The sequence below is a fragment of the Necator americanus genome, chromosome V, assembly GCF_031761385.1.
Source record: "Necator americanus strain Aroian chromosome V, whole genome shotgun sequence".
NCBI lineage: Eukaryota > Metazoa > Nematoda > Chromadorea > Rhabditida > Ancylostomatidae > Necator > Necator americanus.
Window position 1 is genome coordinate 25,074,435 of NC_087375.1, and position 25,963 is coordinate 25,100,397.

The 25,963-nt window shown below is 40.4% G+C and overlaps 4 protein-coding genes across 7 annotated transcripts; 1 reads left to right on the forward strand and 3 right to left on the reverse strand.

The window, feature by feature from the left end:
• Positions 1 to 1,497: 1,497 nt before the first annotated feature.
• On the forward strand, positions 1,498 to 8,529 carry RB195_015106 (uncharacterized protein; the record flags this gene model as incomplete). 2 transcript variants are annotated; one of them, XM_064205653.1, is made up of 3 exons in its annotated part: positions 1,498 to 1,598; positions 3,976 to 4,055; positions 8,327 to 8,529. In XM_064205653.1, 3 exons carry the CDS (start codon positions 1,498 to 1,500, stop codon positions 8,527 to 8,529), a joined length of 384 nt encoding a protein of 127 aa, XP_064061534.1. The 2 variants fall into 2 exon arrangements, with proteins under 2 accessions (XP_064061534.1, XP_013301820.2); XM_013446366.2 differs by lacking the exon at positions 1,498 to 1,598 and having other exon boundaries at positions 4,025 to 4,055.
• A 1,098-nt stretch (positions 8,530 to 9,627) lies between these two features.
• RB195_015107 (uncharacterized protein) lies at positions 9,628 to 10,341 on the reverse strand (the record flags this gene model as incomplete). Its single annotated transcript, XM_064205654.1, has 3 exons — positions 9,628 to 9,660; positions 9,767 to 9,859; positions 10,246 to 10,341. 3 exons carry the CDS (start codon positions 10,339 to 10,341, stop codon positions 9,628 to 9,630), a joined length of 222 nt encoding a protein of 73 aa, XP_064061535.1.
• A 3,234-nt stretch (positions 10,342 to 13,575) lies between these two features.
• Positions 13,576 to 21,164, reverse strand: RB195_015108 (uncharacterized protein; the record flags this gene model as incomplete). Of its 2 annotated transcripts, XM_064205656.1 has the most annotated exons (4): positions 13,576 to 13,638; positions 15,269 to 15,368; positions 19,926 to 20,106; positions 21,041 to 21,164. In XM_064205656.1, the coding sequence occupies 4 exons, from the start codon at positions 21,162 to 21,164 to the stop codon at positions 13,576 to 13,578; spliced, it is 468 nt and encodes a 155-aa protein (XP_064061536.1). The 2 variants fall into 2 exon arrangements, with proteins under 2 accessions (XP_064061536.1, XP_064061537.1); XM_064205655.1 differs by lacking the exons at positions 13,576 to 13,638; positions 15,269 to 15,368 and having other exon boundaries at positions 19,868 to 20,106.
• Positions 21,165 to 21,496: 332 nt separating this feature from the next.
• RB195_015109 (uncharacterized protein) lies at positions 21,497 to 25,518 on the reverse strand (the record flags this gene model as incomplete). 2 transcript variants are annotated; one of them, XM_064205657.1, is made up of 7 exons in its annotated part: positions 21,497 to 21,601; positions 23,314 to 23,388; positions 23,478 to 23,591; positions 23,704 to 23,765; positions 24,098 to 24,192; positions 25,021 to 25,139; positions 25,408 to 25,518. In XM_064205657.1, 7 exons carry the CDS (start codon positions 25,516 to 25,518, stop codon positions 21,497 to 21,499), a joined length of 681 nt encoding a protein of 226 aa, XP_064061538.1. The 2 variants fall into 2 exon arrangements, with proteins under 2 accessions (XP_064061538.1, XP_013301821.1); XM_013446367.2 differs by having other exon boundaries at positions 23,460 to 23,591.
• Positions 25,519 to 25,963: the final 445 nt, after the last annotated feature.

The window sequence follows — 25,963 nt, forward strand, 5'->3', positions numbered from 1 at the left end:
GTGCGTTCGTTTTCCGCAAGCACATAATTCTGAGGATCGCTTCGAATGAGCCGTAGTAAAACGCCACAGTACAAATCTTTCAGAGCTTCATATACGCCAGGCAGGTACGCTCGCTTTTATGGCTATTTTAATAGTTTCTAAGGGATTTGATGGATTTTATATATATTTTGGTAAATATACGCGTGTATCAGCAAGCACCAGCAATCATTCACATTGCATACGTTTGTTTTGAACAGTGCATAGGAGGAATTACTTACGGTAAATTCTCCGAAGTTTGCACTACCCTTCTTATGCCTTCATTCGTACTAACTGTTGAAAATTTCTAGAATTCCATACACTGTTCTGTGTTGCACCCCCTTTGAAGTCTCCCTTTTTTGCTTTTACTGGTTACCGTGCGCACCATTCTGCATGTCATCTAGGTCTCTGTAACGTCTAGGACCCTGTAACACCGCTGCGATATTCGAGTGGAAAAACTTGCAAATAAAATAATGATAAGACATGATAGTAATAAGAAAAAATGGAAATCAAAATCAAAATCAAAATTTTGAATCGGTCAACAACCTGAAAATATTTGACGCTCAGACCTTTCTATCTCTGTAGAATCGAGAAGAGATTTCGAGTTTCATTGAATTTACTGGCTACTGCTCAGAAAAAATGTCTCGTTGCACGTAAACACAGCACAGTTGTCCTCAGACTTCCAAAGAGACGTTGTTTATTTTCCTCTTCATTAATTAATGCTGGTGGACAAAAATTCTCATCTACTATGATTCCAGTGAAATACTGTTGCCGACGAAAGTGATTAATTTCAAAGTTGAGTTCTCCCTAGTTTAGAATTTTCCTTTGGCTATCGCAAAGAGTTCTAGTTTGATACATGTAGGTGTTTGCTTCAGAAGATACGTTTGTCGCATTCCTCATGGCACAAATTTTCGATATCCCATTTCTGTGAGATTTGTTAACTGATCTGGATAAGGGTCCGCTTTTCGCTCTCGCTATAAACTCGTTCTTAGTATTTTGATGCATACATCCTATCACGAAAAACGTTGTTTTTCTTTGCTGAAAAAAAATTTCTGTGCTGCATGCAAACGAGGCGCTCAAACAATGCATTTCAATTATTGTTGTACATACGGTTTTGGATAATTCTCTTCGAACTTAAAGGCATTACTCCACGAATCTGAGGTGGTACGGATTTCAGGTGGAGTATTAATATACGGGATGGAAGACTATGGATTCCGTGATTGTGGGGGTGATTCTGTCCATTTCTTCTTAATTGCCGTAAAACACGGCCCGGAAAATACTGCTTTAGGCGTTCTGGCGCACTATTTTCTATAAGAGTTCGACTGGAGCGCGCAAGCCCTGTGCGGCACCGCATCTTCCGGGCCGTTTTTTACGGCAATTAAGAAGAAATGCATGGAATCACCCCCCTCTCCATAGTCTCCCATCCCGTACACGAATACTCCACCTGAAATTTGATTTGCACCACCTCAGATTCGTAGGGTGATGCCTTTAAGCGAGCAAACATTCGCTAGAACTGGATTGAGCTCGAAAAGATTAGAAGATATCAAATCTTATAAACTAGAGTCTCTTAAAAGCTCAGAGAAGTGGGTGGATGCTGCACGTACATTTTATTCTGCGTAATCTGCACTGACAGCATATCTTCATCCAAACCTTCTTCATTTTTGGATTTAATAACACCATAACCCCTCAAAATGTTCAGGGTAGTCTGTACATCTTCAGCGACAAGCATAACATGTGAGTCTGTCGCATTTCTCAAATAATGAACTGTTCTATCGAAATAATTGCACAAGCAAGTTATTTGAAGAAGGTCCCAAAATATTTTCTGTCAATAATTACATATTTGTACATTTCCGTCGTGACAACAAGAAAAGAGAAAATAATCCTCAAATTAAAACGAGGTAATAGAAATGGTGGTCAGATGATGGAATAGGAACGGACTGGAACGCGAGCGTCCTGAGAGGTAGTACTCAGTTTATCGTACGGACATGAAATCCAAGACATGTTATTAACTGATGTTCATATCCCGAGATATGTTCACTCTTCCTGACCAGCAAATTATTTAATGATCATCCACAAAGGATTAAATATCGGGACTCATGTGTTTTATATCCTTTAAACTTATTTTTAAGAGACTTGGGTAGATCAGTAGAACATACTATTAGAAATCTTGTTCTTATCTGCAGTATCAGTTAAAAGTATTTCGTTTCTAACAATTACGCAACTTGAGTTACACCGTGCAGTTCAGCGTGCCAGAGAAGGTTATCAACTTGATTCGTGAATAAAGTCTTATTCTAAATGTGAAGACTAAACAGAAGACAGAAAGTAATGGTTTAATCAAGAGATTCATCGAAAGTTAAGTCTCTTAATCCATAAATATGTGGTCGTTTGTTTGCTAATAAGAAAGGTTCGGTATGTTTGTGAGCAGTAAAGAACCGTCTTACTTGTGACCTACCTTTTTTCTTTGATGTAGTGAACATTTTCCTGTTGCAATATCGCTCTTTTTAAAGGCATCACCTCACGAATCTGAGGTGGTGCAGATTTCAGGTGGAGTATTCGTATACGGGATGGGAGACTACGGAGATGGAGGTGATTCCGTCCATTTCTTGCTAATTGCCGTAAAAAACGGCCCGGAAGATGCGGCGCCGCACAAGACTGGCGCGCTCCAATCGAACCTCCTGTACAAAATGGTGCGCCAAAACGAATGAAGCCGTATCTTCCGGGCCGTTTTTTACGGCAATTAGGAAGAAATGGACGGAATCACCTCCTCTCCGTAGTCTCCCATCCCGTATACGAATACTCCACCTGAAATCTGCACCACCTCAGATTCGTGGGGTGATGCCTTTAATTTCTTTACGTTTTCTTGTTCCTCTACCATTGTTTTGTAGGTGTCGTTTTCGTTCCACTGTCTGCCAAGCTCAATCTTCTTGCACTACTTCATTCAGCAAATGAATATATGCACATATTCCACTTTTCACATGTCCAATAATTTTAAATACATTTTTCCTTTCCTGAATGAGAATTAGACCCAAACTAATCAAATTTATGAGAAGCACACTTTCAGCGAAACACATGAGGCACTTTGTATTCTCGTGCAAAAACTATATTCCTCACAGTTAACGAAATTTACTCGCCGGCCGAATATAAAGCCCCATCCAAAAAATACCGTTTAACATTGCCAACATTTAACATTGCAAGTTGCCAACTATTATACGGTAATGCGTAATGCGACATCCTTTTATGGCTTTAAAAGCATTTTAAATATATCATTGTATCTCGTCAGATTTTGTTTCTTACTCATGTTAGATATTATTTGAGGATAGTTCTGTAATATTTAGTAGTTGACCTCATCTCCACTGTTCAGTGAAAATCTTACGTTTCCATGGGTTCACCACAAAGCATTCACATTCATCATTCGCACGAGGCGCCCACGCAACCTTTCCTAAATTCAAGCTATGCAACATGTTTTCTGGATCTTCATCATTCTTGACTTTTCACACTAGAAGAAAGTGGTATTTACAGTGTACAACAATAAGGAAGTATTAGTAGGAGACAGATTTCTGTTCAATACTTACCAGAAGTATTAAATATGATATTAGGTCAATCGTTATATTCTGTCCCGAAAGAAGCATGGAACTTGTTGCAATGATTTTTCTAGTATCTCTTCCTAGAAATTTTTGAGATGGATATCGAACTTCGCTTAAAATGCAAATAATAAGTTCTTATGGTTGGGTAATTATTGAGGGTCACGAATACTCACTTAATATCAACGACAGCGAAGAAGGGCTTAACTTCAAAATACACCACAAGTTTTGGAACCGACTACTATGTACGTCTTATTTACATTGATCTTGATCTTCCTGTCTTCGGACTTACTGTCTAGCTTAACGTCTTCTTGTCCCGCTTGTTTGTATACCTCGTGACGGTACGAAATCATTATTTTCAACAGTTTCTATTTTGCAGGTACTACTATATGATGAATCTCATTGTTTTGTTTTTGGCGGTGTTCTTCATGGTTCAAGGTACATCAGAAGCCCATCTAGGTTTGTAACTACTCTCTTCCAAGTATACATTCCAAGGAGAATATTTTTGGCTTCTATTTTCAGACCAGGTCAGGTTAAATTGTTTGTAGAGAGATGTACTAGTTAATTATTAATTAATAACTAATTATTCTACGTATTTGTCTGTGGTTTGTATTTATATCTGTAATATCAGTTGATCAGGGTGGGTGTACGCAGAGCACTCATACTACATAATAACAGGCTTATCCTGTTACGGGTGCGGGTGTAGTGTAGCGGTTAGAGGTTTCGCTTCCTGCACAATCGACCTGAGGTTCGAATCCGCACTAGCGCTCGCCAAGCCTTTCATCCTCCGGTGTCGATGAATTGGTACCACACTTGTCTGGGAGGATAAAAACACTAACACGTTGGCTAGCCACCGTTAGTCACTATATAGGCCAGTTACACATTCGTAAAAATCCCAAGCGGATTGATTAACGCCAGAAACTTTATCCTTTAACTTCAACTTTAACATCAGTTGATGACAACAGCTTAGTGGCAGCACGAGATGCGTACGAACGTTCCTCCATGTACACGCTCGTTCCGTTTCAAAAAACGACGTCTTCCACGGCGAGAAAGGTGGACGGAACCACCCCAGATCTCGCAGTCTACAGCAACATCTCTACGTTTTCCGCGGATTCCCCCAGCACGTCAGATTTGTGGTATGCTGCTTTTAAAGGAAGCATATCAGAAGATTGGCGTGGCACAGAAGCCCCAGGGAAAACGGTTTAAGATTACGGTTGTAGATTGGTTCCACTCATCTTCTCCTATTCATCGTAAAATAGGCGTGAAAGACGACATTCTTCCCGACGAGATACGTTAGAACACGCCCCTTGTTCTTGTGCAACGCACCATCTTTGTGCACGCATCACGTCCACGAGCGGTCGAAGATGAATCAAGTCTCCTCACCAGCCTATTCCAGTAAAACTAATGAATAAGCTGTTGAGAGGACCGTAGCTTCTACAAGGATGCGTGTTCTTCCTCGTAGCAACTAAGGCGGTTTTCATGCCGTTTATTAGGAAGGCTAGGGGGAATTAAACAGAGCCACGCTCTCCTCCGTAATCCACATCCCGAACTCTACGTTTTTTCCTGGGATTTTCATACCAGCTTAATTTCATGATTAACTGAAGGTACCAACCATCCTGCCCAGAGAACTACAGTTCAGCCCTACTCTGTTACTGAAATTCTTGATTGGTGCATCATATCTAAAGTTAGTAGGAAAGATTAGAGTTCCCCACAAAACGAATGAGCACCCGTTAAACTGCAGGAGACAGATCTTCATGATTCAAGAACGGAGGGCAGTCTATTGTTTAAATTGCTCGTGTGTTTTTTTTTTTGTTGCCTCCGAAACTTTTTTTGTGCTTTCGCTTTCAGTGCTTTTTTTTGTGCTTTTGCGACAATTTTTTGTGCTGTCAGAGTAAAAAACATTGAGTATTCCATACCTCCCCCAAAAGGGGTTGCAATAACTGAAAATTACTTCCCAAAGATAACATAACGAGTTGAAGCGAAAACAGTGACGAACGAATTACGAAGTTACGAATCGGTGTGGATCCAATCAGTACAAACTATTATATTTACAGCGATCAGGTGTCGTATTTACTGTAGGACATGTAGGCCAGGACCTGTATATTCCCATTCTCATAAAAGGTAGAAAATGTCTAAAGAGGAGATCACATTTGTGAACGTATCCAGAACCACTCTCTCTCTCTCTCTCTCTGCCATCCTGACACCCATACCAACTATTTGTCGCAATTATTTTTCTTCTTTCGGAGTTAATTTCGTTTTCATTCCGAAACAACAGAGTGAACGACAAAGAAATATCGAAGACGATGGTCTAAACAAATTTTGTAGACAGTCTATATGAATCTACCAATCATTTTTTTTTCCTGCAAATTCCTACAAATTCCGCTTGTACGTTCGCATTCTTCCTCGGAATCTCTGGCGATGCGGGATTCTTCACGAAGCTAAAGAAAAACCACAAACGGTTGATTGCTCAAGTGGATGTGCCAGGTCGACTACTTCTATTTTTCAAGTCCTTCTCGCCATTAAAACTGGAGATGACAAGCACGCCTAGAAGATTTCTTTCATCGTTCTGGTGAAGGTACCTTCTGGTGTTCCACTACTGACTTGTGTTCTAAGAGTTCTACTAGCAGATCTTAGCGCTCAAGCTTTCAGTGGCTCTCGTAGTCGCATTTACAGCAGCTTCGTGGATTAATGCGAAACAAGTGGAAGTGAGACAATTGTGCGATGCATATAACTAATGTTACAACTTGTAAGTTCAACGAGTAAACTGCTTATCAGCTCCGCCAGTTAGTCTTTTTTCCTCCTACTTTATAGCACCTTTAATTGGCTTTTCTTATTGGAACGAGCATGGACATACATAAATTGGCTGGCATGTAGACAGAAAAAGATCGGTGAAGCATAGAATTCAGAGTGCGAATATCTCTCAGCATAACTGAACTGCTCATGACCTGTGACTGAAATACTAGAAAGTTTTAATTAACTGACAAAGATGTTGTTTTGTAGGGCAAGTGGGATTTAGATGTGTAACTGGTTCCTTTAAACACCGACTATCCATTGATCTGTCGAGAAAAAGAACAATGTGATAAGCGCGCAAAATAGCACTATGGGTGTGGCTCTAGTCAGGTTAAGGTAGGATACTGTTGCTATCATGGTCGTGTCGAAACGACATGAAACACTGCGTAAGCGGCTGCGATCGAAGCTATGCGGTGGAGTGTAGTGGTTTGGATCGAGGGAGGACCCTCGCTAGTACCGTACTGCGCTGCAGTTCCGATGATTCCACCTCGATTTCGACAACTTTTTGCGAATTCATTTGCTTCATGTCGTTTACTCCTGTTTAAATTTAAATGCGAAACAATTTCTTTGACCCTGAAAACTATTGTTTTACATGGATAGCATTGTTCGTTTGACAGATTATCTATTAGGTTGGTGCAAAAATGATGCGCGTTTTAAACATTCACTTCAAAACGATGCAACTCGCCCAAAAATGAACTTTATCAATCGAAATAAACCATTACAGTCCGCGCGTCTTTGCCAATGAGACACACGTTTGTTTATCCCTGCTGTATAAAAGTCCGTGCTTTTGGAGTCCACGAACTCGCGGAAGTCGCTTTCGGCATCCTCTTCGGGTATGGAAGATCCTACCTCTTAGGCAGCTGTCCAGATGTTTGAAAAAGTGATAGTCGAACAGCGAGAGGTTTCCCAAATATGGTGAGTGAGGCAGAGTCTCGTAGCCTAACTCGTTCAGCTTCAGTAGCGTCATCTTTGGAATGTGTGGCGTTGCCGGGCATTGTCGTGTAGGAGAATCGGACCCTTTCTGTTCACTAACGCCGGGCAAAGAAGTTGAAGTTTTCTGGTGCATTTCGTCCAGTTCTTTGCAGTACTTTGCTGCGATGGTTTCTCCCGAGGTTTCATGAAGCTGAAGTGGATTACAGCTGTAGTACACTACAACACATTCAACATGGTTTTCTTCGAGTGCATTTTTGGCATTGGGAAGTTTTTGGGAGCACCCTTGTTCATGCATGGAGCAGGACGTTTCCTACTGTCCTAAAGGTTCCATAGCTCGTAACAGTACGATCGAGAAATGGATGGTTCATGTTGCGTAAGAGAATCGTTGTAGCACATCTCAAATCGGCAGTTTCTTTGGGACTCGCTGAGTTCATGCGACACCCACTTTTCAACTCAACTTTTTCACCTGTCCAATTTTTTTTTCAAATGGTGTGCGACTGTTTAGTGGTCAGCGTCTAGTTCTTGGGCAACGTCTCGTGTTGTTTCCAGTGTATCATCTTTGATGAATGCCTACAGCAGGTGGTTGTCAACTTCAGAAGATTCAGTAGTCGTTTCCTTACTTCAAACACCGTTGATATTCCGAGCTGTCTCCGCTGCACATCTGCCCAGCTTGAACTCGTAGAAGGAGATTTTGTGAAAATCTTGGATGAACATATTATCTTCTAAGTCTTGGTACTGAGCAAATACTGCTTCTTGTTCAAAATCTCTTCAGCATTAATAACCATAACGGAACTACAAAACACTATACAGCTTCTAATATTAAGGATGAGTGTAACCGGAAAGAGAATTGTCGTGAACATGAGGCAACGAAAAACCCGCATTATTTTTGCACCAACTATTTGCTTTATCTCGCTTTTCTCCATTGGTGCGTTAGTAACTAACGGTTTCAAGTGCCTTGAGAAATCAGTGTTCGTTTTTAAAAGGTAAAGGTAAGATTAAAGTTTCAGATATCACACTACCTTACCGATTTCGAGGCTTGGTTGGTGAAGGTCGGCCGTTTTCGAAAAAAGAGGATGTAAGAGCTCCCGAGCGACGAGCGCAATACCATAGTTTGGAAGACGAACTCCTTTCGCCTCGTCTTGGATTCGGCGCAAATAGTGTCTTATCACCACGATTTGGTTTCTTTCTTGAACAGCCAAGCTGGAAGTGAATTTTCTGTTGTTTAGAGGGATCTGAACCGTTAATAAACATTCACGATTACAGCGTACCTTTAACACCAGCCATTAATTCAATAACACCTTCACAGACGTCCACATGTTCTGATTGATCAATTCCATTTTACTGATTCACGGGAGGACTACTGTCGAAAGGAACGCAGAGGAGCAAATTGTTCTTTTGTTCTGTCGTGTCAACTGCATTACCAATAAGTGACAAGGATGTAATATAATGTAGCTTGGTGAAGCGGCGATACATTAAATTAAAGAAAATTCGTGGAAAACGAATGTTGCTGGAGAATAAATATGAAATGAAGATGAGGGGAACAAAATGATGTAATCTTTTCAAAAATAACAACATTCTCACGAGATGCTTCCTACCTAATTTTTCAGAATAATCCTGGACTGTAAAACACGTGTATTGCGAGAATCAGGAACTGATTAGAGATTTTTAGAACTAACTAACTAGTAACTTGAAGGCATCACCCCACGAATTTGAGGTGGTACGGGTTTCAGACGGGTAATGCCTACACGATGTCGAAGATTGTGGGGAAGAGGGTGATTCAGTTCATCTCTCCCTTTATCAGTGTAAGCGCATGACACCGCAACGCTATTTCTTACGGCGGCTTCTGTTGTTGTCGAAAACCCATTCAGACTAATCGCAGGCGGGGCCGGGACACAACGCTTCCGCTTTGCAATAGAAGACGTCATAAGAAACAACGTTCCGGGGTCATCCGTTTACGCTGATGCAGGCAGGGATGAACGGAATCACCCTCTTCCTCACAATCTACGACCCTATATAGGCATTACCCGCCTGGAACCCGTACCACCCCAGATTCGTGGAGTGGTGCCTTTAGGTTTAGTTCTCCTTGGAGGGTGAACCATCAAATTTTTTTTATAAAATCCTGGCTGTACGTAACATATGTGGACGTTCTAAAAACTACTCTAACATTTCAAACAAGTGCATCACATTAAGAAAATCTTCCTGAGTTCTCGATACAGCTCGCTAAAGGTGATGTAGTTCTACAAAGAAAGTTACCGTATCCGTTTTCTTTCAGACACAATATGTATCTTTGCTCGCAGTAAAAGTGATGTCACTTGTGCGACGAACATTGCAAACTTCTCTCCTAAAAATGCCACCGAATAGTTCCGTAGTGTAGAAAACAGTATTGTTTCACATATACAGCAATGATTATTTAAAATGAATCCATGAAATCTCAAAAAAAAGCAAACGTGTTCAACTTCACTGTATTCGCTTGAGTTGCCATTTGTTATGTCTTGACACATCCCGATTTTTTTTGTGGAATATATTTCTGCATGTGTTTCCTAAATAATTATCGTTATCTGCAAACTTGTAAACTGTATGTGAAGTGTAGATGCCAGGTCAATTTCCTTCTGTTTATCTATGATGAGCAGCCAGAATTCCTTAGGTTTTGCTTCCACTTGAAGCTTTCAGTTTTCACTTCTCAGAAATTTTTCAAGTCAAGTGTTCTGGTGTTTTATCAGAACAGTGCAATTCCTGTTTGTTTCCACTCACGTGGTGCCCGCTAAAGAATAAGAATAAAGTCAACCACTTTATCGCACTTTTTGAGATGAAAACTCGACGATCATGAAAGCAAGGCCAATTATTATTCACAATATTTATGTAACTTGTGAAATTAAGCAGATTTGAACGATTAGATGCAAGGTGGCTAAGCTCCTTTTTTAATTACCTCTGTAAGAAAAGTATGTGAATCTTCAGTGATATTGGAAGTTCTTGTGCTCGAAATTTTGTGGAGAATAAGGCTCATTCCGAAGACGCTACGCATTTCAAAAAACAATTTACTGTTCTGCTCTGAACGTGCACTTCATGACTCTAATGTAATCATGAGGTTTAACTTGCTAAAAGACATAATAGAGTGCGGACTATCGAACCTCCTAAACCTTCCCACTATCTCCATCCACTTGTAAATTCTTCTTCCATCTTGTCGACCTAAATATCACGAAATTGGAAGCGTACGGGCATCTTTCACTTTCACGGTCTCAACATTATTTCCACGAATTCTTTAAAAAAATGCTTCTGCTGCTCTTTTGGCCTCAAATCCCACTTCTTTCGTCGTCTTATCTCTAGAGCGGTTATGAGGACTTTTTGAATTTCTGTTCGACTCACTCAAGATATCATACAATAATGCATCAATGCTTTATTCCAGACGTGAAGGGAATTATTATTTAGGGAAGAGAATTCGCAACTTCTTTAAATTAGTGGTGTGCAATCATTTAATAGGAAACTCATATCAATCTCCACAATTCAAACATAAATGTTTATGATGCCCTAAATACGAAATGAACGTGATCACTCTCATACTCGTACGGTACTCTATTTCCTGATGTGCTGTACAGCACACCTCTAAAACTATCATATTCGTGGAGAGATCTCATCATCTGTTTCCTGATGTGCTGTCTTCAACATTTAGTTATCAACTTGCGTTGAAATGACGGAATTATCTTCTTCATCTTTGGCTAAAATAGGCTTTCCAGACTCAATTACAGCTCAATGAGTGTTTAAAAATAAATCCTGACACTTTAAACAATGAAGTAAAATTGGTTATGGGAAAATGCGTTTAGTAAGAGTTTTTTTTTCTTGATCGTGGTTACACTTAGGGTTTGAAACCCTGGAAATATGCACTTTATGTCATTCATAGGCGGAGAGTAGTCCCTTATTTCTAACTCCGTTCATTCAAATTCCCTTTCAAAGCAGACGATGAAACTATCAGATTCCTGCTTCTTTTCAGAATTAGAAGGACGCATTCCTGATTGTGGAAAGTCTCACAATAAATTAGCTACCGTATAAAGATCAAGAGCTCAAAAGATTAGTTTTAGCTGGGAATTCAAAAAAATATCACAAGCTTTTCAATATAAGTGTTAACGTTACACGAAGTACTCTAGCGTACATATATCCTACATACGCATCAAAATTTGGAAATGGATCCACACGAAATGTAGATCAAAGATAAGATCTCAGTCTTGAAAATAGAGCGCTGACAGTATCCAGTATAGGAATTTTTCGTCTCATCTTTAGTTGTTGATGATTTTTGACTTTTCAAAATTCCAAGGCTTCAACTATAATGCTATTCTTATATGTCTATAAATTTATTGCAAAGTTATGCTTCAAGTTGTTTTTCAAGATAGAAAAATAATGCAAAAAAATATGCAAAGAAGGGCAGCGATGTTTGAGCAATTCGCAAGCGTGATGTGGTAATGCGTGACAGCATCTTTGACCTAATTTCGTGTTTTGTGTTCCGTCGTGCGAAGACCTTCAACTTCTTCCTTATCGTGCACTTTAAAAATCCACACTGAAATTAGGGATCTGAAAGCCTCTCACTATTAAATCCTCATTCATATTAGATCATACTATCATCTCTTAGGAAAGAGGTGATGTTGGTTTGCTTCGTAGATCTTACAGAATGTAAAACGTTGTTTTCGAACAGACGGAGCGTAATAGAACGCCGTGAAAAAGTTGACCTAAATCAGAGGGATTGAGCGATGATCGTATGTCCTCTCAATTTAGTCCATGGTCAACGCATTCGAATGTCTATTCGAGACGTTTTTCTGTTGATCCCCAAACTTCTGGGTTAAATACACCCTATTCAATGGAGTGCTGGCCATTCCAATGTGAACCGTTTCTAACCAACCTCCATTCCACGAAAAATCATGTGTTTCCTCTCCTTCATTCAAAGCATAAATTTGCATTGACAGAATTAAATCACAGTAATTGTTCGGATCCGTTTTTTTCCTTTTCTTCAGTTTTCTTTTTTCTCGTTATCGTTACAGTTTTTAAATTCGACGACATTTAGTATGGCTTTGCTGCGAACTGACAACTTAGTGAACTTCAAATATCTAACTTCCATGATTGCTACAATACATTTATATAAACACCAAAAGACACCTAAAAGATCGAGATCCAACAAATATTCGTCAGGAAATGTGCAATAATCATTTCCAAAAAACGCTTTCCAATTCGTTAATTCGCCATACATTTTCAATCTATCGCATTCATTCTTAAATGAGTGGTAACAAATGAAAGAAAAAGTTTTTTTTTTATTTCAAGAAAAACTTGCATTGTTCAACTCAAACCAAGCAGCGAAAAATAAGACTTGTAGGTCACGCATCCCCAGCGAATTTTTGTAGAATTGATGAATGATTTGCATCTTGTCTGACGTAAGAAAATTGTCCTGTTTTCCTTGTATTTCTGAGCTTATTAATGATTGGTGCATGATTAGCAAATTGAGTGTATGTTTCACATTTGAGGGATCTCGATTCGATCTCGATCGTAGAAAAAGAAGAAGAAAAAAGAAGACCAATTTGTGTACTCATCTTTTGTTCCAGACTTCATTGCAGGAAATATGTCCATTATGCGACTATTGCTCGTTACTCTTCTCGTCGCCTTGATGGTACTCAGTGTCTCAGCATTACTAAAAATTGAAGGAGATGATGTAGGTGCATCTTTCCATGGAAGTTGAGGTACCTCCTTTTAACCTGCTATTCAAACGGCCTTATTTTCAGCTCGTACTTTCTGTTGACGAAAATGTTCCAATCAAAGTTCGCCGTGCTGGAGGAAATCTGTGATTCCGCTCTAAAATGGTTCCCAGTGCACCTGTAAATATTTTTCAAATCCACATTAGCTATGATGTGCATAATTAATAAACATTTCTGTCTTACAGTGGGCTTTATGCTACACTTTTCATTTTTCCCAGGCTTGTGTTAGTTCGCATTTCAGGAAAAGATGTTCGTATGCATATGCAGTCAGAAAAATGGTTTAAAAAAGAACTTCTACAAGAGATATCGGACATGAAGTATCATATGTATGTATCGAGTAGAAGAAAAGGAACCAATGACTAATCAAACAATAATCCGCGTAAATAAGAAGATATCACTAAGACGAAAAATAGTGAATAACACGACATGTGAGATTAGGTATTCAGAGCTAAGAAGAGGCTAGCGAGCTGATGTTGCAGCAACAAAATTGTTGACTATTTTATTTTACTGTACTCTACATTGAATGTCTAAGATTTACTAGGCCATAGCTTCAGTTCGACATCATTCCCAGCAATCAAGTATATTGCACCCTAAACATGTAAATGGTTCCAAAAGTGTAGGTTTCATCCCTATACCATTAAGTAATCGAAATTTTCAGAATTAGTATTACCACACCCTTTTCTGGAGAATCGCTTTGCTGCCAAAAAACTGCGCTTTGATGCGGTGGAATTAAATTATTTGCAGCTAGAAGTTTGGTGTATGAGTAGGTAGATTATCTCCTCCGGTAGTTCTTTTCTTTGTGGAAGTAACAAGTAGAAGTAAAAACACTCGACGAGTTGCAAAAAATGGACACTCACTATCTCTGATGAAAAACTAAAATCATATAAAGTTATGGAAATATTTCATGGTTCCTCATTCATTCAGTACTGTTAAAACGCTCCAGTGAATAGATATATAAGCCTGTTTCGCAATCAGATACAAATTTTATTTTTTTCATTACATTTTTGAAAAGTATATCTAGAAAAACCTGCGTTGGCGAAGGTAGAACTCCGCAGAAAATAATCGATAAATCCACTTTCGAAATCGCTAGCGAATTCAATAGTGCCTCCGATAGCTTCTTGACGGGTTAACGGGTTTCATAAGATGCATCTTGTGTATCGCATCATATTAATTGTTTTTCTTGAAAGATCACATACCCCTCGTACATGTTTGAGGCAAGACACGTCATGCACTTCCGCGAAAAGGAGGTACTACTGGCTTGGGGACAGGTTCTCTCCTTTCGTTTTTATACCTTCCGCCCATGTAGTTCTTTTGTTGGAGTAGAGATGTCCATTAAGAGAATTCTTCTAGAGTATAACGTCTCCATCAGAATCCTATTCAGGTCTGCAGCTTCTTCATCTCTCCTAATCTCGTCCTCTGTAAGAGCACTCGCTCTCGCTGTTGCATAAACCACAGTATTCAATCTGATTAAACAGTTTTCTGTTCGAGAGGATCTTTGGTACCTTACTAGCTAAGATATCATCGCCAATCTTAGGGAGATACTTGTGAATTTGTCCCTTCGGTCTCCTCACGGGCACTCTATCATGGAAGGCTATTGCAGTCGAATGATACTTTTTGAATCTCTGGAGCAAAAGCCCTTTCAGTTCGAGAGTCCGAGAAGAAAGCACAGAGTCTTTGGAGATTTCAATAGCTGGATTTCGTTTTTCCACATCTGGAAATGAGTTATCCGCTTAGATTGGGTTTCCTCTTCTCTTCGGGACCTCCGTATATTGATCCTCCACCTTACTCTCACACTAGCCTCCGTTCCTGGTAGCATTCTTCAGGAGAGCTTCGCGTAGGCTGCCTTTGAGGCTGCTACTGTCCGCATTTCGACGTCAGGATTTCGTGTGGGCTCCTGAGCTTCCGCAGAGGGTGCCCATCGAATTCATCTACTATCGTCCCTCAATCTGTACCGTTCGACTTCCGTTGCTGCACTGCGCAGCTCGCAAGCGATGCACAGGCATCTACCACCTCGCCTCATCCTTTGAGCGCTAGACTCGTAGCTGGCATCTACAGCATGGTAGTTCATTGGCCCTAATAAGAGCCATTGGGAAGTCGAACAATCTAGCCGCACAGACGGCATTGAATGTATCCCTTAGGTCACTCGGACATTGAGCACATGGATCGCTTGACCTGGTCACTTCCAGGTAACTCGCTTTGAACATATTTACTTGAACGAACCTTAGCAATTGTTATTGTGTCTTTTGCCGGACTGCTTCGCTGGACCTTGGGAGCGGCTAAATTCTCTTCCTTGGAAGACCGAGAGAACAGCGAAGACGACCTAAACTGCCAGTCATTGTGAAGTTGCCATCTATATTTACAGTGTTTGTGGGGCGCTCCACTACACACTTGCATTTACACTTCTCTTTTAAGGACTCCATTCAACTGCCGTCGCTTCCACAGCCAAGAATGGTGTGTAAGATGCGCTGTGTTGCTCTCGATCGCCGCTGATCCTCCTGTCGTTTACTAAAATATTACTCTAAATATTACGATTTAACATTCAAAGAACTGAGCAGAAGTAAGAGACAAAAATTTCATCTTACCCCTTACGAATTTGCCGGCTCATCTCCTCCTCCTGTCACAATATCCGTTCAAAAGTGAATCTGCTATAGATTGAACTCCGCAGAAAAGCTGTGCATAATATTATTACTGAAAAATGGCATATTTAGTAAAATGTGTTGTAATGAATTTATTTTTATAAAGACAGACAACAAGTCACTAATATCTATCCATAATAATCGAAACATGGGGTCAACTTAAAGGCATCACCCCACGAATCTGAGGTGGTGCAGATTTCACGTGGAGTATTCGTATACGGGATGGGAGACTACGGAGGGAGGGATGATTCCATCCATTTCTTCCTAATTGCCGTAAAAAACGGCCCGGAAGATGAGGCGCCGCACAAGACTGGCGCGCTCCAATCGAACCTCTTGTACAAAATGGCGCGCCAAAACGAATGAAGCCGTATCTTCCGGGCCGTTTTTTACGACAATTAGGAACAAATGGACGGAATCACCCTCCTCTCTGTAGTCTCCCATCCTGTATACGAATACTCCACCTGAAATCTGCACCACCTCAGATTCGTGGTGTGATGCCTTTAACAACATTACGACGCACATCCTAAAGATATACTTGATCTCCACATATGAACCAAACATTCGTCTCAAACAACTATATTGATTGAATTATATTGCTGGAAAAACCTTTGCTATCAAAGTAATTAAGGACACAACAACTAATCTAATGACTAGTGCTAACTGGTAACTATCAGTACATCCACATGAGATTGTATTTACATGATATTACGCACATATGAGCATCAAGATTCCTCGTTCGCAGAAGAATCCTTTTCTTTTGGTGAAAAATTTAGTAAAGTGAAGATTTGCAGCCTAAGTTAAATGTTATACCGTGCACGAGTTATACATGCATACATACATGAGTTTTGAAGAGAGCGAAATAAGTGGAAACGTGATGGTGCAGGAACGGACGAATAGTGAGTATATCTGAGTGTGTGTGGCAATACTTCCTATCGAAGATCAAATAATTTTTGAGATCGCGGAAATGTGTTCCAACACGAAAATGTGAAAGCATACACAAGAGTTCCCTCAAGCTTCAAGATTTATTAGATCTTGGAGAACTTCTTGTTCATAAAACACTGAATTAAAACATACATCTATGTATCTGCACAAAACCCGCGATCATAGCAGAGTCTCAACAGATTGCAGTATACAATCATTGCTCTACTCGATACGACACCTCGACCAGTATGCGACATGTGATTTTACTTCGAGAGCGATTTGGCTCTAGCAAGAACCAGAGGTTATCGTTTAAGACAAGGCCAATTACTAGGGCATAAGCTATTCGGTTAAGACGAGATAAAGTTGCCTCCCGACGTCGGTAAACAAACTTATTGCTGCCTTGACTAGTTCGAATTCTGACTTAGAGGCGTTCAGTCATAATCTACAGATGTTAGCTTTGGACCCCTGACCGATTGGTCAAGTCCATGAACCAAATGTCTGAACCTGCTATTCCTCTCTCACTAAGCAGGATTACTTTCGCAACAATTATTCAACAGCAAGGTAGACTAACCTGTCTTACGGCGGTCTAAACTCCGCACATGTTCCCTATTATAGGATGAACAGTGCGATGTTTGCGAATTCTGCTTCACAATGATAGGAAGAGCTGACATCAAAAAGGGTTAAAAAGCAACGTCGCTAAAACGGATGCTTGACTGCCACAACCAAATTATCCCTGTCCTAGCTTTTCTGACACCTCTTACTAGAAACGTTCTGAATTAAAGGGATCGATAGACCACGCATCGCGGTATGTACTCGTACTGAAAGTCAAGCTCAAGCGAGCTTTTGTCCTTTCGCTTTACGAGTGGTTTCCGTCCTCTCTGAGGACAGTTAGGACTTCTTACGATTTAACAGATGTACCGCCCTAGTCAAACTCCCCGCATGACGAGAGTGTCATTAATGAGATATGTTTAACACAAAGAAGGAAAAGAGCCAAAATACAATTCTCTTCTCACCGGATAAGTAAAGAATCGATGGAAGTGGCGATATTTCATTGACGACCGAAGTCTCCTTGCTATGCTTCGCTTCTCATGACTCTTAAGAATGTCAAAGTAGAGTCAAAATCGACAGCGTCTTCTTTTCTCGCTCTTTTTTCAACTTCCTTGACTATGGTTTCGCTAGTTAGGGACAGTACTTTCTCTTTTACTACAGTTAATGTTTAATGGCTATAAGCATATCCAGAGCTATTATAAGGTAAATCAACTATTGTACGACCATACAGAAAAGGTGCGGATAAACTACACGAGAGCATACTCCTTCCACCATAATCATCTCATTGCACAGGATTGGTTTCGTTCATGCGCATAAGTAGTCAGCTAACGAGGCATTTCGCTACCTTAAGAGAGTCACAGTTACTCCCGCCGTTTACCCACGTTTACTCGAATTACTACTATTCAACATTCAGGACACTCAGCAGAAATCGGAGAGAGTAAACGCCCACTAGAACCACCTGCCTCCTCTGTTTTAATTAGACAGTCGGATTCTCCGAGTCCTTATCAGTTCCAGTTCGACCATTTGATGGTCGGCCAGGATAATAAGCCCGAAGACAAAGCACACACCTGAAAACCTCAACAAGGCAATTTTGTCACTAGTCCAGCTACGAGCGAAACCGCATCAGTTAACAGGTCAACCGATCAGTTCACTGGAGCCAATCTTTTTCTCGAAGTTATGGATCTAATTTGCAGAATTGCCTTACCTACATTGTTCTTTCGACTAAAGGTTGTTCACCTTGGAGATCTGATGCGGATATCGGTACGATGCAGCACAGATTATTGGCCTTCCTTGGTTTTTCAAGGGCAGACCATAGGTTACCAGATATCACAGAAATCGCGATGCTTTACGGTAACAAAGTCCCTATCTACGGCTGAACCAATTCCAAGGAGTCCGTTCTTTAGCTAGAGAAGATAACTCTACTATGCTCAACTAATCTCCGAGTGAAGTAACAAAATTCAACCAAACTCGAATGCGTTACCGCGTAAGAGACTCAAAGAGCCGCAATCTTTTTCTATATGCGTTAGAGAATTGTCACCCTATTCCCTTTTGATGTCCAAGAGAAAAGAAACTTTCCTCTCTTAATGATAGAAGGTTTAGACCAGTATCTTAGGATCGACTGGCCACATTCAACTACTTTCTCCCCTTCTCCACTTCAGTCTTCAAGGATTGAACTTAAATAATTGCTACTACCACCGAGATCTGCACTGACGGAAGCTCCAGCTGTGCGTACACCCAAAGCCCTAGCCAGTTCGGTTGGGTGTAGGTTTCTCGCTCAAGCGTCTCCTTCCATTTTCGAGACTAGTTGACTCGGCAGGTAAGTTTTTACACACTTCTTAGCGCGTATGGACTTCCATGTCCACCGTCCTGCTGTCTATCCTCTTTGTATTTAAGACTAAAGTACTCTCTTTTACCACACCTACTTAGTAATAATTCTGGCCCCGTTTGCTTATTTTCTTTTTGCAAATGATTTCGCCCTTCTCGTTTTCAACATCATCTTCTCCAGAGATAAAGGATATTTGCAGCATCTAGAGACTAGATCCAGATTCGCAGCATCTAGAGACTACATGCTCCCCTTCTCAGCAGATTTTTTACTCAATTATTTGAGATCAGATAGCAAGTGCTAGTGTGTTCCTCAGCAACTGCAGATCAGCCGCTTCTGCCCTAGATATGGCAGAAGATTGGACACGCATGTTCTAAGTATGATGACAGTTTTAGAAAAGCTTATTGAACCGCTTGAATGCCACACCACCTTTGACTTCAAATGCTTGCACTAAACATTGCTTGAAGAGTTGCTGACAATATAAGTTAAGAAAATCTCTGAAAAGAATAAAATTCGGAGTGACTATTTACTTGCAAGGGAATTATTTTCTTGAAGCCAACAAGAAATAATTAGGGAGGTGTTGCACTTGATTCTACCCAAACTTTGGCGAATTTCAGGAGGTGGTAATTTCACTTATGTAGTTTGTTCGCGTACATGTAAGTTGTAAATCTAAAGATGTGCTGGGTCGAAATTGAAAAAGTACACTAAGTCATGCACAGTAGTCTTAATATCCGAACCGAAACTGAGAAAGTGCACTAAACCAAGTACACTTATCCTAATATTTCAGATTCTAGCCCCAATGTGCAGACTGCGTTTTATAGCTTTATTAACAACCTTTAAAGCGTGATCGAGTAAAGTTGTTCCAATCAATATGCGCAGTAACGTATATTTTCATATATCACACTGTTCACTAGATTGAACTTCTTCGAAATCAACTTTTTTGGTGGACATCTTTGCGGTGAAGTGGCCGAGTTGTGATGTGAGTCGCACCCTGGCACCGTTTCGTTGATTCGTTGAGTAGTGACGCATTCTTTTTTTGGTACAGGGATCACTCGCCACAAGCTTCTCAGTGCCCAGAGTCAATGAGGTTCGCTTCGGACCAGTACAAAACATCGTTGCCATCTGATTTGCTGTAATGGAACACACCTATATTGATCTAAACTCGTTTATTCTTGATCTTTTGGCATCAATGTCGGAGCAGAATATAATCAAGTTGAAATAATATGTATCTCGGCAGTTGCATGAGCGGCTGGATTCGAAGCGATGCATTGGAGCTAGCAGCTGGGATCGAGGTGGCACCATCACCAACTACACCAAAGAATGACGCTAGCTGGAATCCCTTCGATCCTAACCGCTTTGTTCCACCACACTGCTTCGAGCGCATCCACTTAAAGGCAGCCTACCACCAATCTGAGGTGGTGCGGATTTCACGTGGAGTATCCGTATACGGGGTCGTAGATTATGGAGACGATTTGATTCCGCTCATCTCTCCCTGCATCACTGCAAACAGCCCCCTCCAGAATGCTGTTTTGTACGACGCCATCTATTGCAACGCTCCACTCCTAGCGCCGCCTCCGTCCTGCTATTCGTCAAAAACCAATTCGGGCTTCCCGTGATAGGCAGTAAGGGGAGCTAAGCGTGCAAGGGTGGCGCGCTGCAATAGAAGGCATCGTACAAAACAGCATTCAGGGGTCGGCTGCTTGCAGTGATTCAGAAAGAGATGAGCGGAACCACCCCGGTCTCCATAATCTACTACCCCCTATACGGATTCTCCACCTGAAATCCGTACCATCTCAGATTTGTGGTATGCTGCCTTTAAGCAACAGCACGAGCCTCAGGTTATTTTGACCCGATTACATGAGCAGGAAACGTTTGATTTCCACAATCTGGATAAAATTGAAAGAGGTAAGTAAATTGGGGTCAATCTATCATATTGGTAAATCTAAATTAAACGAACTCTTATGAATTCTAATTGCCACAAAAGTATTTCGAACCAGATCGAAAGTTTATAAACTATGAGGCGATGACCGCAATGGATATGTTCGTCATGAAAATTGTGTATACCTGATGACTTGAGTAATACTACCCTCCATTTCAAATTCAATTCCATTACATAGGTCTGTGTCGAGGCGTCTCGATCTCGCTTATCATACGAGTTATTGCATAAAGACTCCAATTCTGGCTGCATTGGTAGTTCGTGGAAACCATGGCAGTAACGGAACGTAGCAAAAATGCTACGGAGTCAACACGGTCAGTGCACGTTTATTTAAGAAGTGTATTTACAACACAAGATTTTATGAAGGAGCAAAAATTTTAGGCACATGTTGCGAACGGTTTAACAAAATACCCAGGTGGAGGAGTTGTCACAACTTGATCTTTGAGAAAACACATACGAAACTGTTCAAACTAAAGATAGGCTAACAGTAATGAGAGCACGATATTTGTACAAATAAATTCATAAAACGACACAATTGAACCATACGAATATTTCGCCATTTGTTTATATTTGCTTCGCAGCTCTCACCATTGTGGTGAAAAAGTGCGCTCAGCGCGTTCGAAATGAGAAATGAGTTGGGCAAGCTTTCGGCGGATTTTCTTCTGGTCATCTGCGGTACATTCGATCAACTGAAAACAAATGCGCTTTATCAAATCGAAGAAGTAATTAAATCATTCCTTAGTAGCTGTAAGACAATTTCTGATCACGTTGCGGATGTGTGTAGTAATCGCATATAGGAAACCTTTTTTTTTTGTTTAAATTCTCGCCGCGCGCACAATGCGTCATGTGCATCATACGATCGCGAGAGAATGGCTTTTTCTCCAGCATTTTATATTGCGAGAATACAAATAAATTTCATGTTTAAGATTCGTTCTTCTTCTGAGAAAATGGAACATGTAAAGTCGTGATGCACCATGTGCATTACATTGTCCTATATCTGTTGATGACTTTGTATTGTTCAGAATATGAGCTCTAAATTAGTGTATTTTTGTACAGTCTGATAGATGTCGATGTCTGCAGTACTAAAGTAAGATGCGATCGAAACATGTTTCTACTGGCAGTGGTTTAATGGAAGAATGCTTCCTTTACATCTAAAATAGCCATTTCACAACACGCGTTAAATTCCACGGAAAGAATATTCGTTCGGAGAAATTGAGCCTTTCTACTTTCTCTCTACATCGTAGAATAAATAACTCAAGCGTTCTACGCAAGATGCACAATTCGCACTGACACCTATGTGGCGGAACCTTCACTTAGAGTGGGATAGGATCAGAGGAATTTTGTATATAATAATGGCAGTCCTGAGGAGTTGGTAGATAAGTGGGAGTGCTACCCTTCAGTATACAACTACTTGAAATTTAGTAATCATGGACCAGTTGGATCAAATAACATCGAATGTGCATCTGCTGTGAAGCCTTAAAGGCATCACCCCACGAATCTGAGTCTGAGGTAGTGCAGATTTCAGGTGGAGTATTCTTATAAGGGATAGTAGATTATGGAGAAGAGGGTGAATTCGTCCATTTCTTCCTTATTGCCGTAAAAATGGGCCGGAAGATGCGGCGCCGCACAAGGCTGGCGCGCTCCAGTCGAACTTCTTGCAGAAAATAGTGCGCCAGAACGCCTGAAGCCGTATCTTCCAGGCCGTTTTTTACGGCAATTAAGAAGAAATGGGCGGAATCACTCTCCTTCCCATAATCTACTATGCCGTATACGAATACTCCACCTGAAATCCGTACTACCTCAGATTTATGGAGTGATGCCTTTAATTTTACAAAAATGGTGATAGTGCGACTGCTGCGCAACAGGAATCCCGACGCCATATCAATTATACAAAACGATGCTATTCCCACCTGTCTATAAATTCCTCAGAGCTACCCGACTACGCTCAAAACCTCAATTCCAGGGCTGTCCGTACTACACTCAAAATTCCCCGTTTCCCTAGGCTACTCTGTATTTCGAAGAACAATGAGGGAAAAACTAATTTTCAACCGGGAGCCCTTGAACCAATCTATACTGAAGGACTAATGCAAAAAGACGTTCCTCGTTATAAAGTAAATGTTTTAAAATTTAAGGAACACATCTTGTCACTTTGAAAAGTTCACATTTACTCTCCAGCAGGGAAAACTTGCTAAAAGGTTGCTGATTAACTCAAACCCATCTAATCGTGCATTAACCTGAACATCACGAAAAAGAACACAACAACTTTTTGTAAGAAATCATCTGTGGAAACAAATGATATGGATGTATAAGGCCGAAATAAAAAACACTCCCTCTTGTAACATTCTATGAGCGACGTCTAAGAAATAAAAAAGGCACAAGCAAGTTCAAATAAAATCTTAACCTGTGCCTGGAATCTCTGGTCAATTGGTCCATCTGGCTGGTCGGGATTACAGGCATTTAGATAACGGCGGCATGTCTAAACATGAAACCTCATTCGATGAAAAGTCGAAATTTTTGGTGGCGCGCGCTATAACAATTCCAAATTACCTCACAAAGAGAACCCACATCTTTTCCTGCTTGCATATCTTCTTGCAGTTTCTCGACAACACCATCAATAAGATGGTTAACGGAGGAGAGGGCACGTTCCTGCTCAGCGCTTCTGGGTGTGTTTACTGTTACCTAAAGCCATCTCTCTACAGCATTTTAAGCTTCAAATAATCACAATGTAGTATAACTGTAATAAATGGCTAAATGTAATTAATATAAAAATAATATAAAGATGAGAACTCACGTCCACCGTCTTTGTTCTAGCTGCAAGCCGATTTGTTATAGCATTGATGTCTTCGCGATCACCTTAAATGGAATATTGCTTAGATTGCAAATTCATTTCAATGCTGAGGTACAATCATGTATGCGACAGCTGGAGCAGGTGCTCCACCCCCTTCACTTGTAAACGATTGGTGAAAGGACTCCCTTCACTTTAGAAGTAGATCCTCATCAGTTGAGCTGCACCCTACTAGTTTGACCACCATTTGAGGTGGGTCTGGCTCCCCTATATCGGACCTATGGGTACAATTATGTTTTCCTCATCCTCGAAAACCGAGAAATTTCTTGAGTACAATAGCGAAATCTAGAGTGACACTTGTACCACCTCTGGCTAGTAAGAAGACTCATTCAACACTCACCCTGACCAAGCCTAAGCAACTCTGTATTTAGGCTAACACTGTTTAGCATATCCAGGATCTGCTCCTTCTCTTGTTCAAGCATCGAAGCAGCCTCTCTGGAACGTTAACGATATCATAAAAATCAGAGGTGGTCTTAGATCAAGCCCCCGAAACAACAAGTAACAGCTGATCGAGTGAAGAAGAAAACAGGTGAGCTAATCAATTCATGAGCAAATGGTACTGGAATAAAAGCGCTAGTGGACGGAAAAGTGGCCAAAGTGAAATTATTCTATCCTCTATGCAGGTTCACGTTCTTTTTTCCGGTGAAAATTAGCGAAATTAGAAAGGCTAACATGACATTTATTCTTAATTTTTCCATCAGGACTGCAGTAAGTTCCCCGTCTATGCAAAAAAAATCTTACGACGAAATTTTGCACAAGAGTTCCTATCTCTTTCTTTCTTAAAGAAACTTCAAGAAACGTATGGAAATTTCCAGTATATATCCATGCTGTACCGTTTCGATATTTACATGAAAATATGAGAGAAAAAGCCAGAAATCAAGATATGGTTCACAACTTCTACATATTCCGTCACTTGTATTAAAACACAGAAGTGCGCTTCAGAATCTATAACTTCTTAAGTACTAGTTTATGTCGTAAATAATACGGTTTTTCAACGGCGCCGGAATATTATACTTCTTAACTAACTAAGTGGACTTCAGACGAAATCGCTTGAAAGTGTTCCAGAAAAATAGAAGAGCATAAAGTGAAGGAGAATAAGATGGTAGAAAGTGAAGGAAACTATACGTTGTTACTATAACTTAAACTGCTTTAAACTAAGAATTTTTCTATATCCTCACGTAGAAAGGTAAAGGAAGCATAGGACGTCGCCTAATCCAGTACATATGCATTTTTTTTCAAAACTCTTCCTTATGAATAGCATACCTCAACTGTTCAACTCTTTTTTCGACCTCGTCAAGCATATTCACAACTTGCTCGTTGAAATCGTCAATGCTTCGATTTCGTATCAGTGACAGAGGTACAGGTCGCGAGTTGGCAGACATCTGAAAACGTTAGTTTGTTTGCGAACAAATCAAATTGAATGAATCGCTGTGTTGAATGAAAGCAAGAATTTTAAAAACGTTGGAGATTGCGATGCCATCTTTGAGACGGATTCCAACGAAGCTAATTTGTTCTAACAGTGTCAAGTAAAAGAACACATACGAAATAAAGTTTTACAAAATAATGTCTATGTGAACGAATGAGGTCAAAGTGGTAGTAAATACTGCATTCAACAACGCCTAAATCTTATCCATAATCGATTGATAATACCTCTGACGAAGTGGACGACGCCTGGGCCGGAGGCGAAGCTGACTTCTCGCTGACGTTGCTTGATACATCGTTAGGTCGTTGAATAGTGATCGGAATGATTCTAGCGGCCATCTAGTAGGACTTAAACGTTCGACAGAAATGAATGACAGACTGACTAGCTGGCTGATTTGACAATAACAGCAATGGATACCACTGCAGTGCGGAGAATGGGCAGATAGCTGGGTGGAGCTGAATGGTATAGGGTCAGCGGAGGCTTTTGTTGTGTACAACGTGTGCTATTCATAAAAATCCGTCGCTATTTATTACGAGCTCGTGGTGGGAGAATACAAGAGAGGATAGAACAGTTTCGATTAAGCTTTGTAATCAAATGTAGCCTTACAATGTAGCAAGATGAGTGTTATAATAAGGATAGTGAAGTGTATATATTTTAAGAGTCCACGAAAGAGCATATCCAATAAATAAATAACAAATAATAAGGGACTGATGTATGATAGAATTTATTCGAGACATTTTCACCACCTTAGAAAGGCGTTTTCTTACTACTTTTTTTTTCTTT